Raw genomic sequence first — 23,568 nt, forward strand, 5'->3', positions numbered from 1 at the left:
AATTGTTCAATCATTTTATTTGCCAGGAGGAGTATGATTTGATCACACATATTTATATCATTTCCCAAAGATACATACTGAGCCTTGATAGGTATTTTTGTGCAATTCTGATAAGAGACTTGTTACCCACATACTAGTACACATATAAAAATGTAAATTCAATTTAAAAATGAAAATAAAAACAAAAGGATGTTTAGCTTGACAATTTCTTGTTTTTTTTTTTAATTTTCCATCAATTAACTTACTGTATGAATACAAAATACCAGTGTATAAATTAGAAAGGCAACAGTGCTGGTAAAATGCTTACCCTTTCATTCTTTTTACATATATTATTGACATAATAACTGTTTGACAATCTTTGAAGGCATAGCATTATCTTCAACATGTGTACACTAGTTAGAATCAGCAGAAAGAAAACTAAGAACACTTAATCTTGACTGAAATATATACCCGTGTCTGCAAGTTTGACTGAAAAACAAAACCTATTTGTCCTATTGAAATCCTTAAACTCAATAGATTATGTAATAACAAGTATAGACAAGGATTTTATGGCTACCATATATTAAAGCAGCATTCATTGTGCCCAAACAAAATTCATATCTATCAAAATTACCGTTTGGAAAACAACATACATAATGAACATGGAGAATTTTCAATTTTCAAATCCCTGCAGGAGAAATTTCATGAACCAGCTAATTCTTACATGTATGTAGCAAACATTTCACTGCAGATATATGAGTTCTAAGATTTGTCAGTTTGAAAGTTTATTCATACTTTTATAAAACATTTTTAAATTTCATTAAAACAGTTGTTATATAATATTTTTTGTTTCTGACATTAAAAAAGTTACAGTATTTTGAACTACTGTGGAGTACAGAATTCCTGAGAAGGCTAGCAATCAAATTGATTGAATGATGGAATGTAGGAATGATCCATGGACAGACACCACTAACATGTCACTACCATTCCATGGCATAAAAGTCATGACACAACTCTTTGTACAAATACTGTTAGATCCATAATAATTATTAGAATATTGGCACTCCCCACTTAATCTCATGTAAATTTTTGAATTATTACCGGTATAATATCATTTCTTTGAAACCTCCCTGATATATCGGATTATCACTGATTTCATATCAGAGAGGGATGCACCACTAAAAACATACATCATTTGTCATTTTTTTGATGAAACTAAATTGGGAGGCCTACAAATTGATAATGTAAAAAAAAAAACATCACAGTCCAACATTTAGTTTTAAAAATTGACATCCTGTAGCAAATATGCTGTGTCACAATGGAGGAATGTTTTCCACAACATATGAAGAAACAAGGAGGGACTAGTTGATGGTGCCATATTGCCGACTGCTGGGTTCCACTTCCACCACTATTTCCTGATCTTGAAGAAGAGGTTCGTTAGAAAGTGTGTCAAAGTCCTCACCTCCATAATACTTAAATTGCAGCACCAGCTGGACATGGTTAAGGTACAATGATGTCATGATTTACACCCAGTCTTGGATGACCAGCTGAGACGAGTTCAACAGAGCAAGCGCTCGCCAAAATTTGTGTTGCGGGTATAGCGAAGTGAAGGCTCACAAAAGCTTGCTCTGTTGAACAGGCCTCTGTTGTGCTTGGCCAAATCTGTAGATTAGGACCAGTACTTTTGTACAATTATTGCTGTTTTTTAGGACAATATGATGATTTAGCTACCCAAGAATTAAGATAGCTATATATATGTATAAAATATTGAGCTAAAGGCGAGGTGAATATTGTACTTCGAGGATACCTTAATCATTGTATTAATTGGAAAAAACAGCAATTATTGTTTTGTTTTATGATTCAGTTATGAATTGATCCATTACAAACATATCAAATTGAGTGTTATTAAGCAAAGAATTTAGGTTGAAACCATAGTCAAAAAAATTGGAAACATGATACCATTTATACCGTAGGTATTGTGATAAGGTGATAATATAAAGTGAATGTCATAATTTCATTGCAGTCTGATTTTGATCCTGTCAAACATGGTGAAATATACTTATTAAAGGTGAAAATGTTGAAAACTTATACAGCATTTCGATTATTTATACTCCTCTGATAACTGCATGATCATTCATTCTTTTTTTTCCATTTTCCCTTCAATTATTATAATTGTAATAAAACATATGTATTATTTTTCCGGTATTTGTTCAACCACTTAAAGATGTAGAAAATCATATATAATTTAATTCTGGTTGTAATGCGGCATTTGATTGGATAGAAAAATTTAGTTAAATTTGTATAACCTGGTTGGCCCGTCACAAGACACGTCACAATGCACCAACGTCAAAAACGTACTAATCCGCTTGACGTTACGTTTGAATTTTGAACAGATTAATATCATTTTTAAAAGTAAAACGGACTCAATTTGTACAGCAAATTACAGAAAATTAAATTATAAGGAATGAACTCAATATCTACCCAAGTTATACTCGTATAACCTGGATTGGAGCAATTTAGGCTTTTTTATAATTGGCCCCTATGAAATTTAATGATTTCACAGTACATGTACAACAACAATGCATGGCTAAAATGTTTTAAAGGATACAGAGGCATCAAGAAGGATAACTCCCAGACTCCCTACAAGCCAGGGAACGTGTCGTATAACATATACACTGTCCAACTCTCTCACTAGTATTGCTAGTCCATATGTCAGGTTACCAAAAATAGCCAGCCAAAACATCAGAATGGACAGGCCATCTGTTGATTGCCTTTTGTACTAAAACAAAAAAATTCACACTTTAATAAAGCATACAATTAAGTTGTTCAATAATATTCATCCTAATAAATGCAAATAGATATCAGCAATCATCCAAAGGTGCCCATAGGAAAACATAATGCTTTGTATATCATCAAAATTTGTTAATATGATTCTCTTCAAGTAATTTATTGTTATTCATTTCATTTCAGTGATTCATTCAGGGTAAAAGAACTATTCAATAAATCTTGATATCAAAAAAAGTTCTAGCATGTAGCCTGTCCTTGAAAAAAATTGTTAAAAAAAAATCAAGCATTTATGCATGCAGTTCATACAAAACACAAAGCTTAACTAAGCATCTTTTTCATGGTCAGTACACTCATTGACCAATAATATGTCACTGAAATAGATATTATATTGAATATTTACCTTGTCAAAACTGATGGCCACAGATGCCAACTAAGATGACATTGGTACGCTAGTGTTATCAAGGCTTAATTTAAGACTAAATGAACAACATTCTAGTTTTGTTTGAATTTTTTATGGAGATGAGTAGGGTGGGCCAGGAAAGTAGCTTCTATTGATAGAACCAGAGCATATCATAAGAATACTCACATTTTTGTACAATTGTGCTGTCCTTGATCCTATGTAAAATATACTGGAGACTATTCCTATTGCATAGCCAATCTCATCTTTAAATCCCTGAAATTTCATTTCATTTGAAATTTCATCAAATCTGAATTAAAATGTGGTTCACAAGCAAAACTGGTCACTTAATTATCATTTCTGTTAAATTTGTGCAGGTATACACGCCATATATCAAATGTGACAGGTCTTTAATAATCTTGTGAAAATTTTCAGATGCACAGACAATGTGCAATGACTGATCAATGCTTTTGCGCTACAAAATACAGAGTAGACAGATTCTTCATAATGCTGATGCTTTGATAAACAAGAGGCCCACAGGCCTTGGTGGTCACCTTAGTACAAATGTACTATTAACAGCCCTTAGTCTGACATGTCAGAGTCTCATATTTCCATTTTGAAGTCTAAACCCTGTGACTCCTCTGACAGTTGTCCCACTTTTATTATTTTTTAAAATCAATCTTTAATGATATTCACAGTTTCATTAATTATGCACACAAATGCATACTATTACAGCTTTTTTCTACAAGTATGCAATACACAGGATATTAAAGTAGATTTTCTAAAATGGAACACATATTTAATTCAATATTCCTGAGTGAAAAATTGCTTTGTTGTTTTCAAGATGAAGTTAAAATTGTTAAGGATGACAAACAGTGAATTTCACAATTTAACATCATCAGGACATTATGAGTATAATAACGATGCATTAGTTTATCACCCATGACTTGATAGTACAGGAAAAAAATTAAATCAATACATTTTTACTGTGTGGTCATATTGGCCCCCACTAAACCTGAACCCCTCACCCAGGGACAATGAATTTCATTATTTAAGTAGAAGGCTTTATGGACATCATAATCATGCATTTAATTTTTCTAAAATATATATGGGAGTAGAGGAGAAGATTTTTTTTAAAATTTGATATACGGTATTTTTACTCATATATGGTCATACTAGCCCTGCCTTAGGGCCTGAACCCCTGTCCCAGGGACCATGAATTTCACAATTTAGGTGGAAGACTTAGTGGAAATTAGAATTCTGCATTTACAGTAATTCTTTTCAAATATGGATGGGAGTAGAGAAGAAGATTCTCTAAGATTTAATATACTAATTGGGCTTTTTTGGGGGCATATTTGGCTCTGCCTATGAGGCCCAGGGGGTGGTAGAGTCATGCATTTCACAACTTGTATTTCTCTTACTATTGAGATGCTTCACACAAAAAATGGTAAAAAACTGCCTTGTAGTTTTTAAGAAGAAGCATGAAAAGTAAAAATTTTAATGAACGATGGACAACACATGATGAACGACGACGAACAAGGACCAATAGCAATAGGTCATCTGAGTGACTAAGGTGACCTAAAAATGCAATTCATGTTTATGAAAATTGTTTTCTATGATATCAGCGTATTATCATGGGCATAGCCAAAGGAATTTCACTTCCTTATACATATCTAAATCTTGAAGTACTTAGAGAGATATTAATGGTTAAAGAGAGACTTTGACAAATGTTTCCAATTATCCTCACTGATCGAGTGATATTTTTAATACATAGTTATATGCACTTCCCCTAAAAACTTAAAGGTATCATGGTTAAACTCATTTAGTTAGGGCATGGATAAAGTTAGTTAAAATCTCTGATAAAACAAAGGTCGGTGAAGTCAAGTTAACAGCAATATCTTTAAAATTTTACAGTAACTGCAGAAATTACTGTAAACGTATTACATTTGGCTGTGTATTCTATTTATATAGTGTTACTGGCGGAAAACGTCCGCTAAATCAAGTATATCGCCAAATGTAAAATATGAAAGTAGATAAATAGGTACATTCAGAAATGCGCTAAATCAAATCCACATTAACTTGTTGAAAAATCATATTCCGCCAAATATCGTACATGCTAAATATAGTACGTTTACAGTAAACACTTACATGAAATATCACAGCATTATGTTGTAAGTTGGTAGCCAGCAAACTTCTGCCAGCTGGGTGCTGCATTATATGCATGTTTGAACCCTGGTTTTGAAATGGTGAAACTGCTTGGTAGACAGCGGGTCCCAAAAAATTGGTTCCAAGAAATGCACCCGTAAAACATAGAACAATTTTTGGCAAAGTCCCTGGTCTGTATTCTCTTTGTTCTAAAATAGACGGTGAAAATGGGTCTAACATAAGAAAGGGCAAACTATTTCTTGTTACAATCAAACAAAAACATGAAACAAAAGGCCAGTGGGCTACATTGCTTACCTAAACAATTTTAAACTCTTCTCATAGTAGATAATCAACCTCACTAGCAAAAAGCCCCTCCCCCATTCTAAAAAATAAATGGTCTTTTCTTGACCCAATTTATGATTTATAAGCTAATTGGGACACACCCAGTAATCCTACCCCCTGGACTTCTTGGTTTGATCACTCTTGCATCTACCACCAGTATACTGGTACATGTAAGGAAGCAAATGTTTTGAAATTTCTGGCTATCTGGTTTTATAGAAATAAATATGTTCAAAACACTCAACCCAATTTCATATTTCTAACTATCTCCCCTTGGAAATGGTAAACAAATTTGACAGCCCTTTACCACAAGTGCTATTGTTAAAGAGGCCGATGACATTTTGGACAGACCTTGATCGGAGCAGCTCACTTAAGCCTTACTTAAAGGTAAGCTAAAAGACTGGTGCCACCAGAGACCACTCTGAAAACAAATGGTCCATTTCACACCATGATAATATTCTACAATTAATTCTTAGGCATATCTAAAAGCTAATGAAGAACTAATTCACTTCAGATTGAATCCTCTACTACGATCTCGCCCCTTTTTAAACACTAAATTGATCCTTTAAAACAAATATATTGTAAAATTTTAATCAAAAGTTCCAAGTATGGTCTGTTTGAAAATATTTTTGTAAAGAAAACTTTCATTATACACAAAATATCAATGATAAAAAATTGTATACTTCAGTGCCAAATCTTGATTTCACTGTTAGTGCTATGTATACGGTACATCGTCGGATACCCACGGGTGACGTCTTTTACTTATCATGATAAGTAAAAGACACGATCACACGTGGGTATCTGACGATGTATGTATATGGCATTGTATCATTTGAAAAAGAAGGCGGAGCATCAATCAAACGTGCGAATAGAATGCATGAGTACCTAGATTAAAGTGTGTTTGAATTGTTTATTAAGTTTTTTAAGTGATACCAAAGAAAGCAATCTAAAAACTCTTTTTGAGTCTGAGTGTGAATGTGACTAGATCTGAGTCACATTGTTCAGGGCTTTGATATTCATGAGGTCAAGATGGGTTGAAATTCGTAAATTACCACAGAGACAAGCACACAAGACTTTGCACTTTTTTAATAAAAAAAATATGAGCAAACAAATGTTCCAAGTTCTTTCAAGGATGCAAATGATTAATTTAGCTGTTTCCATAGACCGCATTTTTGACACCTTGACACATTAATGCGCTAATATAGAAAACAAGCTTTCAAAATGTGGGTGTGGCCTCAAACCTATGAGAAATCGATGTAAACAACATACCCCTGCTATATAAATGGAGACAATGCCTAATTACAATGTAAGGAAGTGGAAAGTGAAATTAAATTCGAACTTGCCTTTTGCCTGTTTTCGCTTCCATATTTGGTAATAAATATATTGGGAGAAAAGGACTAGATCAGCAAACACAAAGTATATGGCAAGATATATCTGGAAAAAATATTTTTTGAGAATAAAATTACTGTTAATACATTTATTAGAGTGCATTATTTGCTTTGTGTTTCAAGTGTGTAAAGGAAATCATTTCCTGGCATAAATCAGAAAATTTCACACCATATTTAATAGCAGTTAATACATGTCAAATAAAAGATTCTGAATTAAAGCTTCTAACAAACATAAAGATTTCCCTTATCCTATAATTTAGGCACTTTGAATATTTCAAACATTATTAACCACTTTTTGTTCAATCTAGCTTAATTTTTTTCTTACTTTGAAAGTGGTGCATAATTCTCCAATTAGCAAGCTTGAGAACTCTTAATCAAGGAGTGATTTTTTTTTTTAAATTTATTAAGCATTTCTATTACATGAAGGTCATCATAATTGACATGGGCCAAGTTGTAAAATGAAGTTAGCCAATTCTTTATGTTTAATGTTCTTGATTTTGACCATCAAGTCTACAATACTAAAATTTCATCGATCCGGTAACAACCAAAACTGTTGGAGTTCAATTGTAACTTTTATATCATTTTGATTTATATATAAAGTATAAAAAAACAGACATTTTGGGGGGTAAATTTTGAAATCTATCAAGCGGTATTCTTTGTTACCTGCAGAGGTAGCTGATTGGTCAGGATAGCTCCCACTAGGTTTGTGGCATCACCCAGCGTCCACTGTAGGATCAGCAGGATAGAGATCCCCTCCACACCCGCAATGTTCCTGCAGTTCTTCACCATCTGACTGTTGATGAAAATGATAGCTTCAGCAAATCATACTTAAAATATTTGTGAGGTACTCTAAGGTGCAAATGAGACCTCAATGTCCAATGGTTTGATTATTTGCTAGCTAACATGAACATTTTGGAACACCTGGCATACTTTTCGACAATATCATTACTGATAGGGTACTTTTGCAATACAAAATACCTGTATACTTTTCACTTTAAGCTAGGTACATCATCCTAACACAATGAAGGGGGCAATTTAAAAAAGAAGTCTTGTTTTTTTTTCCATTCAAGTGAATTTAAGTGAATGAACAAACTTACAGTATATATCTTGGACAAAGGTACATATATTTATTTGTTTTGTGATGGAGAGGGAACTTGGGACTGCAAGAGTACAGTACTGTACCCAGGTTACACAGTGCTTAAATACAAAGAAGATGCATTTGATTAGTGGATCTGATTAATTAGGAGAGAGTTAATTAATTTTTTTTTATTTGACAAAATCAGCCAACATTCTAATAATGTTGAATGTCAAATGATAGTCAAAGCCATATACACATGAACAGACAACCTGATTATCTGAGTATCAATTTATTTTCGATCATGTACTTACGGAATGCTGACTACCATCCAGAATACAATAGAGGCCAGCCCCAGGGCTACAGAGGAGATCCCCTTTGGCTCCCACACACAGTCTCCCAGGGCTTTGTAGATCCACTGGATTCCATGGGTACAGTTTGCATTGGTTACGTTACTCGCATCACTAGTCAGTATATGGAAGTAGGCATCCCCTATGGGTAGTGGCCCTCCAGGCATTACGCGGGCTAGCTAATAAAAAATCGAACTTCTTTTAGATAACAAGGCTTAATTAAATCTCATGAAAAATAGAATCAAGCGTTAAGCAAGACGACATTATAAAATTGAGTGGATTTTACAGTCATTACCTGTAATTAGAGCTATTTGGAAAGAATTTCAGTGTAGGGCACTGCTTGTAAAAAGTATGAATAGGACAGCGAATTCTGCTCTACATGTCATGAACCTAGAAATGAAAGGAACACTTTTAACAATATAATTCAAATGAAAATCTAAAAGATGAATAAACCTCCAAAAAGTGTTTCAATTTCTATAATGCCATAATGCCATAGATGTTTTCTCTTATCAAGAAATATGGACAAGCATAGCAGTCAGAGACTATCATCATGTCCAATTCACAAAATAGAAAACCTTAAAAGTATCATGTACATCTTGAAGTTTGATAAGAATGATGTATAATTAAAAGTGTCATTTTTGTATGTATACAACCCTTTCCCCCCCTAATATAACAACATGATACATGTATTAAAATAAACATGCATTCATTTTGTATTTCGTGCAATAAATATCATCAAAAGGGCTTTAAAAAACATGAGTTTAAACTGAATCAATAATTATTACAGTATTTAAATTCTTTAAGTACCAGTGTTTACCACAGCTTTGTTCTATTTTTTTTTTGTCTGCTGTATGTGTCAATATTTAAGCAAGAATACAGAGAAGCTAGTAGTGTAAAGGGTAATACTGGGGTAGCATTCCTCTTCTTATGTTGTTTTTCAAAAACAAGAAAAACAAACTACTGGATTATGAACCCATAATTGCTAATTTTCAAAGTTAACATTTATGGGCTGTTGTTCTAAGTGGCAATATGTTGATTTATTATCCAATTATAACCTGGAAGATAATGGCATCTGAAGGTGGCCAGTTCGACATGTGACTGTAGGGCATTTATTCCTATATAATATTTGTTAATTTAACCATAGGTAATAAAATAACAACTTTACATGTGAAGTCAGTTTTAGATATCTAAACAGGTCGTGCAAGCTAGCAAATAGTGTTTTATCTTTCTACAGAGCTGGATTGCAAAATCACCAGCAATCATAACTAAAGATTAAGCTTATTCAATCTGAATAACATGAGAGACTTGTTTCACTTTAGATCTGGAATTACCTGTTTCACATGTAAATCCGAAAGTTCACCACGTTCGTAGAAAAACAACAAAGTGATCTTAACCCAGATTACTTCCTGATTGATACCGGGAGGTACTGGCCCTACCTGGTAAATTGTTCTATATTCTGAATGGATTCTTGATAATAGTGAAAGGTAAGATTATGATATCACCATTTCTTTCCCCATTTAAAAAAGTCCATGATTTCCTGATTGAGTCTAAATCAACTTGTGCTTTTTATGTGCAAAGAATAAACTGTAATGACTTCCTTTTTATTCATATATAAATCAACATAATTAAAATTATTTTCTTGCATCCAGGAAGTTCAATATTTTTTCTATTAATCTATCAATCAAAATTGATTAATAGTAAAAGTAACAAAACATGAAAGATAATCCATGCAGATGTCACAGAATAAAAAGATCAAAAAACTAAAATCATTTGATACTGACATCTGTTGTAAAATATCATTATTTCTATTATTATTTAATTAATATTTGACTATAAGTCAGCAAATTGCAAACATATTCATTTTTTTTTCTTAAATAATAAATTATGAGACTCAGAGTCATAATTCATACAAACTAATTATCAATCAACATGCCAATATTTTTATAACTTAAATATTTTTCAAGACATGCGCAGAGTCACTATATAGAATTATTTTGCAGAGTAGCAGCTAAAACACAAATGTATATTTCACAAAAATTAGAACTTCCATTCACTTCCCAGTTTTCGATATTTCGCGTGGAAGTGTTCAAAATTGATGTACCATACTATAATAAAATTTTATCTATTCAGATGGATGACTCAGGATGACACAGAATCAAATGATTTTAAAGAGTATGTGTCATAAATTACTGTATCGAGACTTGCATGAAGTTAAGTTTTTAGATGTGTAATATAACATTCTTTATTGCAAGCTAAATAACAAGAGGTTTGTAGTTACAAATTTAGAATGAAACTTAAAGAGCCATTATTATATTCATTACTGGTATTTGAAATTAATCATCATGACCATAGAGGTGGTGTTTTCTAAATCAATAGCATACATGTAAATACCTATTGGAAAAAAAATTCCTAAAATGTCAGACTAACATATGTACCCAGCAATATTGCATCTCTCTCTCTCTCTCTCTCTCTCTCTCTCTCTCTCTCTCTCTCTCTCTCTCTCTCTCTCGCTCTCTCTTTTTGTAAGATAAGCATCTATATCATAAAATAATGGTCAAATAAATGATACTTGATGTAGTACTTAATGGACTTATAGCACTTAAAGAGAACAGAGAACATCCTGTGTCTCCGTTGAAACCTGGATAGATCTTACTTTCCTGTCTATAAGACACAAAGATACATGCATTATCAACCTGAGGCACCAGGAGTTGTGTAAACTCTGTCCCTTCCAATTGTTTTATTGATTAACACACACACACACCTATCAGCAAAACAATTGAAATTAATATGTATTTAAGCAAAATGTCAAAGAGTTCTTCACAGACACTGGTGTCCTTCAACAGAATGAAGAAAGATGGCTTTTCAAAATAGATATCTTGGAATATTTTCATTTAATGAAGCAAATGAATACTGTTAAGAACCCTGCAGTATTACTATTTATTAACATCACATTATTGAAGAAAAAATATGACTCAAAAAAATCTTGTGACAGAGTATTCCTTAGATTGATTCATTCACACAGACAGCACTGAAAAAAATCTTTAAACAAAATGAGGGATGCAACCCAGCTTACAATAACAGTTTCAGACTAGCTGCCATTTAAAATATTGCAGATTATAATAACAGAAATTAAGCTTCAATTTGCCAAGCCTATTTTTGGACCCATTGTGGGTGCACACTAATCTTCAAGGGTTGTGATGTATATTCTACTATCAGTAAGGTTTTCCAAGGTAGCTATGGTAACTTTTGTAAACAGTTTTTGCTGTATAAATTGACATATACAAATTAACAAACTAATGGTGAATTATGATATTACATCTAATTGTTTATTAGATGTAATATCATAACTCATCATGAATAGCACTATTTTGTATGTTTATTTATTACATGTATTTATAATGATGACAATTTCATATATGAATTTGTAACAATGAAAAAAAAAACCTTACATCTATTAAGCATCAAGTTTTATATTTAAATTATAATTATTTTTGTTTTCATTCAATGTAGATGTATAATCCTAGTTTAATGGTTGGTATGGGTATCAGTGGCATTTGTACTTAAGAAAGTTCAAACATGCAGATCATCAATCGCCATGAAATGGTCATCAATACCTAAGATCATCTATAAGTAGTCTCAGATACCACCAATGGACTAATCATGCATCACAGAGGTTTTCTTACACGCGTAAGAGTCTTTATTCAACTATGTCATGTGTATAATACTCAGTCTGTTTGCTACCAGTACCTATATATCACCCTTGACATTTTATTTAACAAAACACAACTAGGCCTATCAGGAGACTATGTTCTTAGTACATTGTTTTGTGTGATTCGATGACATTATACTATACATTTTATAAATGATATCAGCAGATCTATGAAGATTAAACTGTTGGGGCACAAGCCGAAGCAGGGTTTACATACATTTGTACGAAATGGAAATACATGTAATATTCTAAAAAATGTTAATTATTGTTCAAATATTGTAAGGTGCAGGAGCAATATGGCAAGATCAGACGGGGCATGATAATCAAACCTACCATAAAGCCCTTCTGGATGAATTAGATTTGATCACACCCTGATCATAATAATCACCTCATAGTTGATACTTAAGGAATGATTCCATCTTTTCCTTTTAAAAAAATCATGTAATTGATGATAAATATGATAAAAGTTTGATTAACTATATTCTTCGAACTTTGATACCATTTTTCATAACGTGTAAAAGAACAACAGTCCCGATTGGCACATATATGGCAAGAAAAAAAAACTAGCAAATACTTTTTGTTCGATGAACCATTATCACTTCAAAAGTACATATAAACTGAAAATAAACTGAAAATAAACTGAAAATTATTTGAACTATATATATAAATTCAAAACCAAAGTTTATTTTTTTATAACTTACATTTTCACTTGTTTCGAACCTAGTAGGGCCTATATCAGTGTGAGAAAAAAGGGTTTTTGGTCAATCCATCACTCATCTGCGGCGCATCTGGCAAGATATGTAACACTTTTTTAAAACCGTCTGAAGTGTTGTCAAAAAGTAAGTCCTTCTCCTCCCATGAAAAAACAAATCGGGAGTTATCGTTCTTACAAAGACCGACAACTCTTGAATCTGAATATAAACAAAATATAATTAACAATTTAAAATGAAATTAATTAAAATACCTTTAGTTATCCAAGGGTATTCCTTTTCAAGTATAAGGCTTACATATACAAAATATATAAAGTCCAAATATAACGTCAGGTGATCTACTGAATGTTTGTGTCGTTATGTGACCTTTGACTGTGACGTTCGGCAATTGTTCGGGTCACGGAAACAACCGAACAGGCCGTCTCCTTGCAGACTAAGTAAGGTAGCCATTTTTTGACATTAAGATACAATCTCAGCCCATCCTGCTGATAATATGGATTAATTTTCAAAATCATTTTGTGAGTATGCTTTTGAAAGATGAAACATTCTAAGTCTTATGTTTTATTTCACCCCTATAGGAGATAGAGCTTGGAAACAAGCAACAAATCAGTCCTTTCCCAAGGACTCCATCATCGCGAAGTTACGTTGAAATGAATGAACGGAAGGTAAAGTCACCAAATTCAGCAACCGGGCATCATCAAGGACATTCCCAGCAGAGATCTATCACGTATCCTTATAGTTGTTTGTTTGTTTTCCTGTTAAAGTGCATACTTATTCCGTAGAAACGTCCTCAAAAGGGGACCAGATGCCGGGTAGAAAAACAACTTTTCAACCATTTTAGCTAAAAGTTCCTCAGAGCAAGGTCTCCAGATGCAAACATTCATTTCTTTATTCGTTTTGCTACGTCTATAAGAATTCAATTTATCTGTGTTCGTTGCAATCTCATAGCTTCAGTTGGTCTACCGAAGCAAGTTATTGTAGGCGGGGTCATGGCATGCCGCGATCACATTTCTCAAACGTGTTTTCTCGCTTGCTTGGAATTTGTTACCATTTACACAGTTATGTAAAGTGTCGATGACCACTTGTTGTTTTGATCTGATATAACTTCACAGTTTATGGGCATTGCTGTTCTTATATAATGGAAAGTCCGTAGTAAAATTTAGAACACGTGGACCAAATTTTACAGGAAAACGGAATTTCGTGCATGCGTAATAAAGCCTGTCATGGCCATATGATACAATGGCCATTGTCATGGTATGTGGTTAATGAAGGAATTTAGTGTTTTATTTGATTGATGGGTTAATATTTCTATATTGAATGATGTTCAACAGTTATCAATGGAAGAAATTAAATGAAGGTATGTAGCATGAAGTATTGAAAATGCGTCTCTTTTTAAATGGCGAAGTTGTTTTGTGTACCATTAAATTTATGCTAAATACTGTTGTTGATCAACCCTCAACCTCTAAGTAGCTGTGTATAAGCAACATAACTTACTGAAACAAAAGAATTATTATTATATGATTGATTTTCCCCCAAGAAGTAAGGTATAATTGGAGTAACTGATCACAAACTATACCAGTATGTAATTGTGATATGAAATAGAAATCGTCGCTTGAGAACCATAATGTTCTATGTGCCATTTTTGAAAAAAATGAGTTCTATACATCACTGTTATCCTTACAATCAGCTCTTTCTTAACACAATACAAAGTTATGGAGAAAATGATCAAATACAAAGGTATAAACAATTCTTTTCTGTTCTATCTCCAAAACCCTTAAATTCATCAGAACCAAAATGTTCTATGTCCATTGACCAATGGCATTGTGTCTTGACCACATGTGGCTATGTGTTTTCAATGCAGATGGACGACAACAAGATTGGGTCAGTATAATTCTATTATTTTTAATGTTTTTTTTCATTGTTTATCATAATTCTTATAATATTATGACACAGGAGGAGTATCAGCGTTAAAAAATATTCACATAATGTTCAAAATATCAATAAAAAGCAGTATTAACAGGCAACAAACTTCCAAATGGAGATAGAACATTCTGATTTTAAACATATTTATCTTTTGTTAGAAATTAGAACATTAAACCAATATTGTGATGCTTTTTCATTTTTATTGATTTGAAGCAAATGTGGGATTTTTAAACAATTTCTGATATAACTTAATAAATTTATGTATTTCTGTTATAGGTTTAAGTTGACGGAACTCCCAGACAACATATTAGTGTCTATTTTCAAATTATTTGATCTACAATTTTTACTCCAAGTAGTCAATAGAACATGTAAGCGGCTACATTCACTTATTGAAGAGAATTCAATACTGTGGCGTTTCTTTGAATTTGACATAGAACTTGCTGTAAAATCATCGGATCTTGAAAGAATTTTGCAACATTCGAGCTGCTTCAGAAGATTTTTATTACCACGCTCCAATTTTGAAATCCAAATTCCAAACACAATTATTGAGGGTTCCTTGGAGAGGTGTAGGTACTTATATTGGTTGGATCTATCTGACAGTACAATTACTTCGCTCTCATTCCTTCGGAAGACCCCAGAACTAGAGGTGTTAGACTTAACAGGCTGCAAACTTCTGCATGACAGTGAATTTCTTGAAATTCATAACTGCACAAAATTGGACCACCTATTCTTATCATTTACAAATATAACGCCATATACATTTGTTGCAGTAGCATCAAAACAGAATCTGATTACTCTGGATGGGTGTGGAATAGAGTTGAATGTGTCACAGTGTAAAAGGATTCTAAAAGAAAATTGCAGACATCTTCAGTACTTTTCTTTATCTCTAGCTGCTTCAGTTAACCATTATTTGTTTGGAAGCGAGATTACATCAGTTTTTTGTGACTGTCAATTTAACATTTACAAAATATGAATGTTGAAGAAGCTTTGATGTTGCTTGATCGCTTATGTGAAAATGACAACTCAAGCAATCAGACCTACGAAGTTGACCCTGTCATAGCTTTGTCTTCTGATGCCACATTATCTCTAAGCAACTTGAATTCAAATCCAGATAAGCAAACAAAAGATTTTAATTCTGATAGTCACATTGAAAGTACTATTGATAGCAACAACAATTCGTTTAACATCGAGGAGCCTGAAAACTTATTTGAAAGTCTTGAAGAAGAAAGCTCTATTGAAGATCCCAACGATCCAGACTTTAACATAAATGAGGAGAATGGCGATTCATCAGATGGAGAGGCCAATAATTTGGATGCATTTGAGGCGTCAACAGCCACTGAGGAAGAATTTGAGGCGTCAACAGCCACTGAGGAAGAAAGCCTTTCAGAAAATGTTCAGTCAGAAGACACCACTAGGGATGATACTGAAGAAAATACTCTAATTGGTGATAGCAGTTCAGGAGAGGATATAGGTGCAAGAAAAAGCAGAAAGCGGACACGAAACGAAGATCAATGGAAAAAAAATATAAGAAAGAGACAACGTCAATCAGGGAAAGAATACAAGGACTCAAAAGGAAATATCCAGCGAAAAAGAGAAATAAAGAACAGAAAAGATTGTAATGGAAAATGTAAATTTCGATGTAGCTTAAACATTACATCCGAGGAAAGGGATGTTATATTCACCAAGTTTTGGAATTTATCAGATGATGGAAAGAATGCATTTTATGCCAAAACAACAGAGCGGACGGTGAAAGAACGTGTGAGAACTACAGCTGCTAAATCGAGACGCAAATACTCATATAGATACTTCTTTGTAAAGGGGGAGGAAAAAGTTAGAGTTTGTAAGGAATTTTACTTAAGTTCCATTGACATAAGTCAAAGAAGAATTGAGTGGTTTCATGACAAGGCAGCTAGAAATGAGTTCACAGACAAAAGAGGTAAACACACAAAATCACGAACTACAGATGATGCACGGACTTTTATAAGAGAGCATATTGAGTCCTTCCCTAGGATGCCATCTCATTACTGTAGAGCATCCTCTTCAAAGGAATACCTTGCTTCGGATCTTAATTTGTCTAAAATGTATAATCTCTACGTTGAGAAGTGTGCTGAGAATGATGTTGTACCTGTGAAGTCTCACATGTATCGCAATATCTTTAATACAGAATTTAACCTAGGCTTCCATGTACCAAAAAAAGATAGGTGTGATCAGTGTATGGAGTATCAGGCGGAAACAGATGCAAACAAGGTTACAAGAACATTGCAAGAAAAGTTCGATGCGCATCAAAAAGATAAATCTGAAACACGTGAAGAACGAGAAAGTGACAGAAAATCAACTAACAAAACAGAGGCCATCCTTTGTTTTGATTTGCAGAATGTCCTGACTTGTCCGAGAGCAAATGTTTCTAATTTTTTCTACAAGCGAAAACTGAATGTTTTCAATTTAACTGCCCATTGTTCATTAGATAAAAAAGCATATAATGCAATATGGGCAGAATGCATTGCCGGTAGAGGCGCAAATGAAATTGCAAGTGCCCTCCAAGTTATCCTTAGTGCTGTCTTGAAGGACCATCCACAAGTCAACTCGATAATTCTGTGGTCTGATTCCTGTGTCCCACAGAATCGTAATTCTGTGATGTCTCTAGCCTTAAAGACCTTTATGTCCCAAAACCCTAGCATAAATAAGATAGCTCAAAAGTTCTGTACACCTGGACACTCTTCCATCCAGGAAGTTGACAACATTCACAGTCACCTGGAAAAAGGCCTCCGAATATCTGAAATTTACAGTCCTGTTTCTTTGCTACGAGTTTTAAGAAATATCAGGCCTAAGCACTCAAAGGTCATACAATTACAAAAATCCCACTTCTACAATTTTCAGAGAGTTTCATCAACTTTGAAATTTAGTAACGTGCCATACTCAAAAGTAAAGCATATCCAGTATGTATCAGGGAAGCCTTTTCATGTGCAGTTCAAAATGTCCTTTGCAGACATAGAGCTTACAGATGTTTCCATAAGAAGTCAAACTACGAGAAGCAAGGACCCATGTCCTAACATTTATCTTCCTTTGCCAAAGAATATCTCAAAGTCTCCTGTTCTTACCAAAGAAAAGAAACATGATTTCGAATCTATGTTAAGATTCATGCCCCTTCAAGACCGTGAATTCTTTGAGGTATTTTGCCATTTGAAAAGGAAGTAATAGCTACCTACTTATATTTCAAGCAGAAAAACATTGAATTGTTCCTACGTAGAAATTAGTTATGAGAAAATGTTGCATTTTTGAATTTCTAGCATTTTGAGTTTTGCAATTTTGTATCATTTAGATGTTCAAACTTATGTTTAATGTTGAGAAAAGTAACTCATTGTTCTGAGCATTACTATTAAAGTAGAACAAAACATTGTTGTGGTTCTTTTTCAATTATTTTTGCATCCATTTTATCCCCCCCCCCCCCGACTTTAAATAAAAAATAGAAAACTAAGCTATATAACCTAACTGCATACCATTCTCCAGTTATGAAAATATATTGGTTTCTTAAAAATAAAAGTATTATTTATTAATTAGTCACTTTTTATTTTCATATAATATGGTGTATCTCCAAATGTATTTTTTATTTTGATATAATACATAAAACCAATTTGTGCTATTTCCAAATACAATATAACTATCAATAGATATGCAAAAAGGTTATGTAACAGTGTTCTATCTCCAAATGAACAACGTCGAATTTGATATTTTTGGAACCCTTACAGCCAACTACAGTGTCTATTTTAACAGAAATAACTCCCACAAATATAAATGTTAAAGGTTTAATTCAATTGGACATATGCATTAAAAGATATAGGGTCTCAAACTTTGAGTTCAATTTTCTCAAAATTAACTTTTTGGTGATAGAACAATATGGTTCTCATGCGACGAAATGTTGGTTTTACATGCCTTTATGTAAATTTGAAGGTTTTACATATTCTAGAAATATTTCTAATAGTTGATTCTCTAATTGTTTGGATAACATAAATCTTGGGGACACCTCAAATCTTTTGTAAATCATTTGTTATGTAACAAATACCTACTATGAAGTATCGTAAACAAAGCAACATCTGCATGAACTGTATGGCCTGATAACATGCTGGGAATGCAGATTTACTGAGCATAGCAGTGGCTATGTTAGTCTTGTCTCAGCTCTGCAGGAGTTCAGCTGCTGCAAAGTACATGTGTTCTTGTCAACCCTCATGCAGTGATTTCTGGTGAATTATTTACTCATCCTCGAAGGATAAATATCAAGTTACAATTACTATTAAGTATTGATTTTCATTTTGAAAAAAAAAAGTTTCTAAACTTGTATTTATCAGTCTGAAAATGTAGTGAACAGTAACTTACCTTCAACTGGTATTAAGTAGGTAGAGATAAACTACCATACATATTCATAATCTTGAGAAGTGTTGTGAACATTGCCACATGTTGGGTCTGCCATGATTAATGGTTTGTTTTACTGACAAATATGTAAAACATTTACTGGAATGGGACAATGTGCATGCACTGCAGGTTTGTCAAGTTCTAGTTTTGTATCCCAGGCTATTCCCTCCTTATGAGGCAGTTTTGAAGATATTTCTATTATATGTCTTATGACTTCTAATGTGCCACCTTTGATATGATGTATGTTCCTTAACACCACACTAGACCTCATCAAAGAGGACAGACTCCCCCTCAATATACTGGTAGTAAGTGTCCAATTTTTAAAAAAAGTTTTATGAAATTTGCGTTTAAAAATTTGAGTACTCGTGACTATAATAGTTTTTATTTTAAATACATGTACATGTATGTCTAAATGGTTAGTTTTTCTTATAAGGCTAAGCAATTCTTGCAATTGTATTCAACATGATAATTTTTATTTGATTAGGAGGTCCAGAAGACGTCCCACAGCAATACTACCAACAGCCTTTGATTAAACAGGTAAAGCCGAAGAAACAATTACCAAGAGTATCTTCCTGGAGTTGTTGAATTTACTGTCTGTTGAACATGATTTTCCAATTTTGCAGCCGTTTAATATACCACCACCACAGGCTCAAGGGCAGAGCACAGGGTACCCTCATGATCTAAACAAACAGTCCCAAGTGCCCCCTAGACTCTCAGCACAAGGTGCTGGGCTGGTACAACCAACAATGTATCAGCAACAGAACATGAGACCTCAGGGTTCCATGGTATGTACAGTTAACATTAAATGAAAAAAATATTTGTCATATAGATTTAATCTACCAGCATGATTTATGCAGAGTTCATAATGTTTTTTACATCAAATAATGTATCATGTTTTGGGGATTTTTTTGTAGCCTTTTTTCAGACAACCCGCTCCAGCAGGGAGTGTGATAACTAGCAACCAATATCAACAGCAGATGGCTCAGGCACCAAATTCACAATATACACAGCCTGGCATGGCAGCCACCTATCAGCTGATGGCGGCTCCTGGGCAAAATTTCCCAATTATGTTGCAACCATCACTGGTAAAAAAAAAAAATTCATTCGTCTTAAAAAAAAATGAACATTTTTATTAAAATTCTATTTATTTTGATTTAAAAAACATTTTATAAATGTACATTTGTATAAATTTTTTTTCTGTGCAGAATATGCAGAACATGCAGCCACCTAGAATGCCTAATTCCCAGTACCCAAATATGGGTAACAGTAATCAGCAAAATGTGCATTACCAAATGGCACAGCCCCCCACTTCTCAGACATACTACAACAATCCACAAATGATGTATAATCCCCAGGCAAATCGCCCACCATCCAATCCACCTTTACAGCCTGAGAAGAGAGTGAAGAAAACAATAATGATTCAAGATCCTAACACGGGCAAAGACCTCACAAATGAAATTCTTCATACAAGAGAGTCAAAAGAAGGAGCATCGCATACATCCACTCCACCAAGTGGTCAGGGCTCAGGGTCAAGAGGAACTCCAGATACGGTATGAAAGAAAATTCTGACTATGTAGTAATGACAATTTCCATTGAAAGCCTCCTTTATATATAACTTTAGTTAAAGTTACTTAATTATTAGATTAATTTTCAGACTGCTGCTCCTCCTCAAGTGACTCAAAATAGTAACATTGCAGCTCAGTTTGCTGCTCAAGTTGCTGCCACATTGCGATCAGAAGCAAGATCAGCAGAGCTAGCTGCTGCTGGTCACACAGAAAATTCAGAGGATCCACAAGTGGACTCATCAACCTTAGCTAGTGAAGTGTCGGATATCCCTACTGAGAATGATCTGACAGCTTCTGTTTCTGAACATGTGGACAGTGCATCATTAAAAGATGCTTCAAATGAACATTTAGCTGAAGCTAAAAGTAGTTCCCAAAGTCTTTCAAACAGTGTGTCGGACTCTAATGAAGAAGAGAGCTCTAAAGAGCCCAAGGACTTGTCTGTAGAGAAAAGTGAGGCATCCGTTCCCATCACAGGAAATGAGCCTCCGTTATTATCTACCTCTACAGCAGAGCCATCAACAGAGACAACCCCAAGTAGTGAAGTGCAGGCCTCATCATCTGAGGAATTAAAGAAGGAAAGTGTCTCTCAGTCAGCTCCAGAGCAAGAGGAGAAAAAGGAGGTGGTTCAGCAAAAAGAGAAAGCCAGCTCAGAAGATGTCTCTAGAGATGTCAAACCAGAACCAGCCACTGATGTTCCACATAAAGAAACAGCTGGTAGGTTCCAAGTCATTGATGAACTAGTAAAGCTTATTGTTGATGCGTAGATTACTGTTGATGCTTCGCAATCTGGTGTTGGTCGTCTTACATTCATTTATGATTTACAAAATGTAACATCTTGGTCAAGACTTAGCTACATCATAAAGGAGAAAAAGTCACCAAAATGACAGATTATTTGGTCATTTAAAGGACTTGGTGCTCTATATATGGATTGTCTTTACTGTGAAAAGGTAGAAACAAATTTAAGACAATTGACTTTGGTCATTGGGCCAACATAAACTTCAAAGCTGGATCAAGTAAATGCTTATTATTTGTAAAAACACAATGGTTTTTAATTTCAAGTCAAGGTTGTCTCTAATAATTGAAGAAGAAGGAAGAAATAAACAAGTACAAGGGGGTCTGGGGGTCTAGCTTACAGCTAGATTGTGTTTGAAATGTAATAACAGTTAGGTAAGTAAGGCATTATATGCAGGGGAATTCCCCACCCCCTTGGTCTTAGAGCGACCCCGAATTTGCATTTTGGAATGGCGGCTACCATACAGATAGAGATTTGACTTTTCTGCGCATTTCTCCACGAAGTGGGCCAGTATCAAAGAAATATGCATATCTCAGTGGCCAACTTGACAGTGTCCTAGGTCATAAAAAGTCTATTTATAGTGATGTTGTCATATTCATGAGATGATGGGCCATGAGAATTAATATTAGTTTCTGATTTGCACATAAGGTATAATGCTGATATCGATTGAATCAAATTTTTTTTTCACTCTGGTGTAAATGAAACTTTATTAGCAAACTTTTATTCAAAAAAAATTATTGGCTTACTTACAGATAAAAAAAAAAAGATAATAAAACCTGAGTAAAGTTATCATTAGATTTTTAAGGGTGACTAAGATTTATTAAATCTTTGAACAAATTTCAGAAATTGGCTTGTGTCATTAGAAACTGTAAATGTGATTATCCGTAGTAACAGTAGCAATAATTGTTCAAAAAACATATGTTAAAGATATCTATGGTGTATTTTTCATGAATAACATTTGTAAGATCTGATTATTTGCTTTATTACGTTTTTTTGAATATAAACTTTCAATTTAATTACGCTGTCTAAGTAAATTGCTTAACAAAGATACAAGAAAGGAAAAAAATATATTTTATTTTTTATGTACTGTTTAAAAAAAATCAAAAGATTTGAATAACCCACCTTAAACGGGTCACTTGACATCCATCTTGGTCCATCAACAACAATGGCAAGAACAAAAAAAGGGGGTCTAGACCATAAGTTTCCATCATGAAGTTGTAGGGGTTTTAATATAAGAAAAATAGTCAGGTTCGTGTTCCATGTGTTGGAGTTCCATGTGTTCTGTGTCTTTACTCTGTAAGTTATAAACCATAAGTAGATTTTCATTAAGAAAAATTTTTGAATAAAGATAAAATTATGTCTCTTGTACATGCATCTCTCATGAAGGGGGTATTTACTCGTTTACCATGTCGATGACACCAAAATTGGGTTTTGCCTTTATTACACACAGTTAACAATTTATATTGTTCTTCATTAATGAATATTGGAATAAAAGTGCTTTGAGCATCATCTGATATAAAAATCATCTAATTTAAGACATGAAAAACGTGATTCTAAATTGTATACAAACTGTTCTGCTATTGCGTTTTCAATGCTGGGTTTTCACGCTTTCATATGCAGAGGTGTTATTAATGGGCGGATCATATTAATATTCATCAGATTTGTAGCAAAGTTTAGAGATAAATAACTAAAGACAGAATAAGTTTTATGGGTCCAGAGTTGGTGAAACGCTAATTATATGAAGCGTGAGGTTTATTTTTACTCAAACTCATGTGGTAAATTTTGCTCCAAATATGCCACATATACCTTTAAAGTAAAAGTCACGAATTGTTATACCAGTATTTCCTTTTTCCTGCATTAGGAAATGTTTGTTACGTATGAAATTACAATCAGAAATAAATTTATAAGTTGGGCGTATGTGTTTGTCTTCTTAAAAGTGGAATACTGCCCTTTTCACTCTGACAATGTGTGTATTATCGTGCACTAGTCTTAAAAAAAAAC

The 23,568-nt window shown here is 33.6% G+C and overlaps 3 protein-coding genes across 13 annotated transcripts in view; 2 read left to right on the forward strand and 1 right to left on the reverse strand.

The window, feature by feature from the left end:
* On the reverse strand, nucleotides 1-13,315 carry LOC105345877 (lysosomal amino acid transporter 1 homolog). 6 transcript variants are annotated; one of them, XM_011454217.4, is made up of 10 exons: nucleotides 13,177-13,315; nucleotides 12,871-13,080; nucleotides 8,756-8,850; nucleotides 8,425-8,639; nucleotides 7,699-7,828; nucleotides 6,991-7,081; nucleotides 5,312-5,517; nucleotides 3,353-3,439; nucleotides 2,588-2,758; nucleotides 1-1,469 (listed from the first exon to the last, which is right to left on the reverse strand). In XM_011454217.4, exons 4-10 carry the CDS (start codon nucleotides 8,625-8,627, stop codon nucleotides 1,341-1,343), a joined length of 1,017 nt encoding a protein of 338 aa, XP_011452519.3. In that variant the 5' UTR covers nucleotides 8,628-8,639; nucleotides 8,756-8,850; nucleotides 12,871-13,080; nucleotides 13,177-13,315; the 3' UTR covers nucleotides 1-1,340. The 6 variants fall into 6 exon arrangements, with proteins under 6 accessions (XP_011452519.3, XP_034299218.2, XP_065935830.1 ...); XM_034443327.2 differs by having other exon boundaries at nucleotides 12,871-12,957; nucleotides 13,134-13,273; XM_066079758.1 differs by having other exon boundaries at nucleotides 12,871-13,021; nucleotides 13,134-13,265.
* The window catches only part of LOC105345876 (eukaryotic translation initiation factor 4 gamma 3), a 23,538-nt gene continuing 9,778 nt past the window's right edge, over nucleotides 9,809-23,568 (forward strand). For 2 of the 6 annotated variants that reach the window (XM_066079753.1, XM_066079755.1), the window contains exons 1-10: nucleotides 9,833-9,944; nucleotides 10,591-10,632; nucleotides 11,971-12,147; nucleotides 13,458-13,606; nucleotides 19,474-19,514; nucleotides 19,694-19,746; nucleotides 19,833-19,994; nucleotides 20,124-20,292; nucleotides 20,410-20,759; nucleotides 20,864-21,488. In XM_066079753.1, coding sequence (XP_065935825.1) covers nucleotides 12,121-12,147; nucleotides 13,458-13,606; nucleotides 19,474-19,514; nucleotides 19,694-19,746; nucleotides 19,833-19,994; nucleotides 20,124-20,292; nucleotides 20,410-20,759; nucleotides 20,864-21,488 — 1,576 coding nt within the window. In that variant the 5' untranslated portion in view covers nucleotides 9,833-9,944; nucleotides 10,591-10,632; nucleotides 11,971-12,120. Of the gene's footprint in view, nucleotides 9,945-10,590; nucleotides 10,633-11,970; nucleotides 12,148-13,457; nucleotides 13,607-14,078; nucleotides 14,237-19,473; nucleotides 19,515-19,693; nucleotides 19,747-19,832; nucleotides 19,995-20,123; nucleotides 20,295-20,409; nucleotides 20,760-20,863; nucleotides 21,489-23,568 lie in introns of those variants that run through there. The other 4 variants (XM_034443322.2, XM_066079754.1, XM_011454213.4 and 1 more) reach the window with 4 other exon arrangements.
* Nucleotides 15,085-18,057, forward strand: LOC136273954 (DNA ligase 1-like). The gene has a single exon (XM_066079757.1). The coding sequence runs from the start codon at nucleotides 15,772-15,774 to the stop codon at nucleotides 17,995-17,997; it is 2,226 nt and encodes a 741-aa protein (XP_065935829.1). The 5' UTR covers nucleotides 15,085-15,771; the 3' UTR covers nucleotides 17,998-18,057.

The sequence above is a fragment of the Magallana gigas genome, chromosome 3, assembly GCF_963853765.1.
Source record: "Magallana gigas chromosome 3, xbMagGiga1.1, whole genome shotgun sequence".
Taxonomy (NCBI): domain Eukaryota; kingdom Metazoa; phylum Mollusca; class Bivalvia; order Ostreida; family Ostreidae; genus Magallana; species Magallana gigas.

What these genes read in the sequence shown, in the direction of transcription:
- LOC105345877 (XM_011454217.4), bottom strand. Translation starts at nt 8,627, where the DNA reads ATGCCTGGAGGGCCACTACCCATAGGGGATGCCTACTTCCATATACTG. An exon ending in TGGATGGTAGTCAGCATTCC is followed by an intron (nt 7,829 to 8,424) that starts GTAAGTACATGA and finishes TTTCATCAACAG; the next exon opens with TCAGATGGTGAAGAACTGCA. An exon ending in ATAATGCTGTGATATTTCAT is followed by an intron (nt 3,440 to 5,311) that starts GTAAGTGTTTAC and finishes ATGAAATTTCAG; the next exon opens with GGATTTAAAGATGAGATTGG.
- LOC136273954 (XM_066079757.1), top strand. Translation starts at nt 15,772, where the DNA reads ATGAATGTTGAAGAAGCTTTGATGTTGCTTGATCGCTTATGTGAAAAT.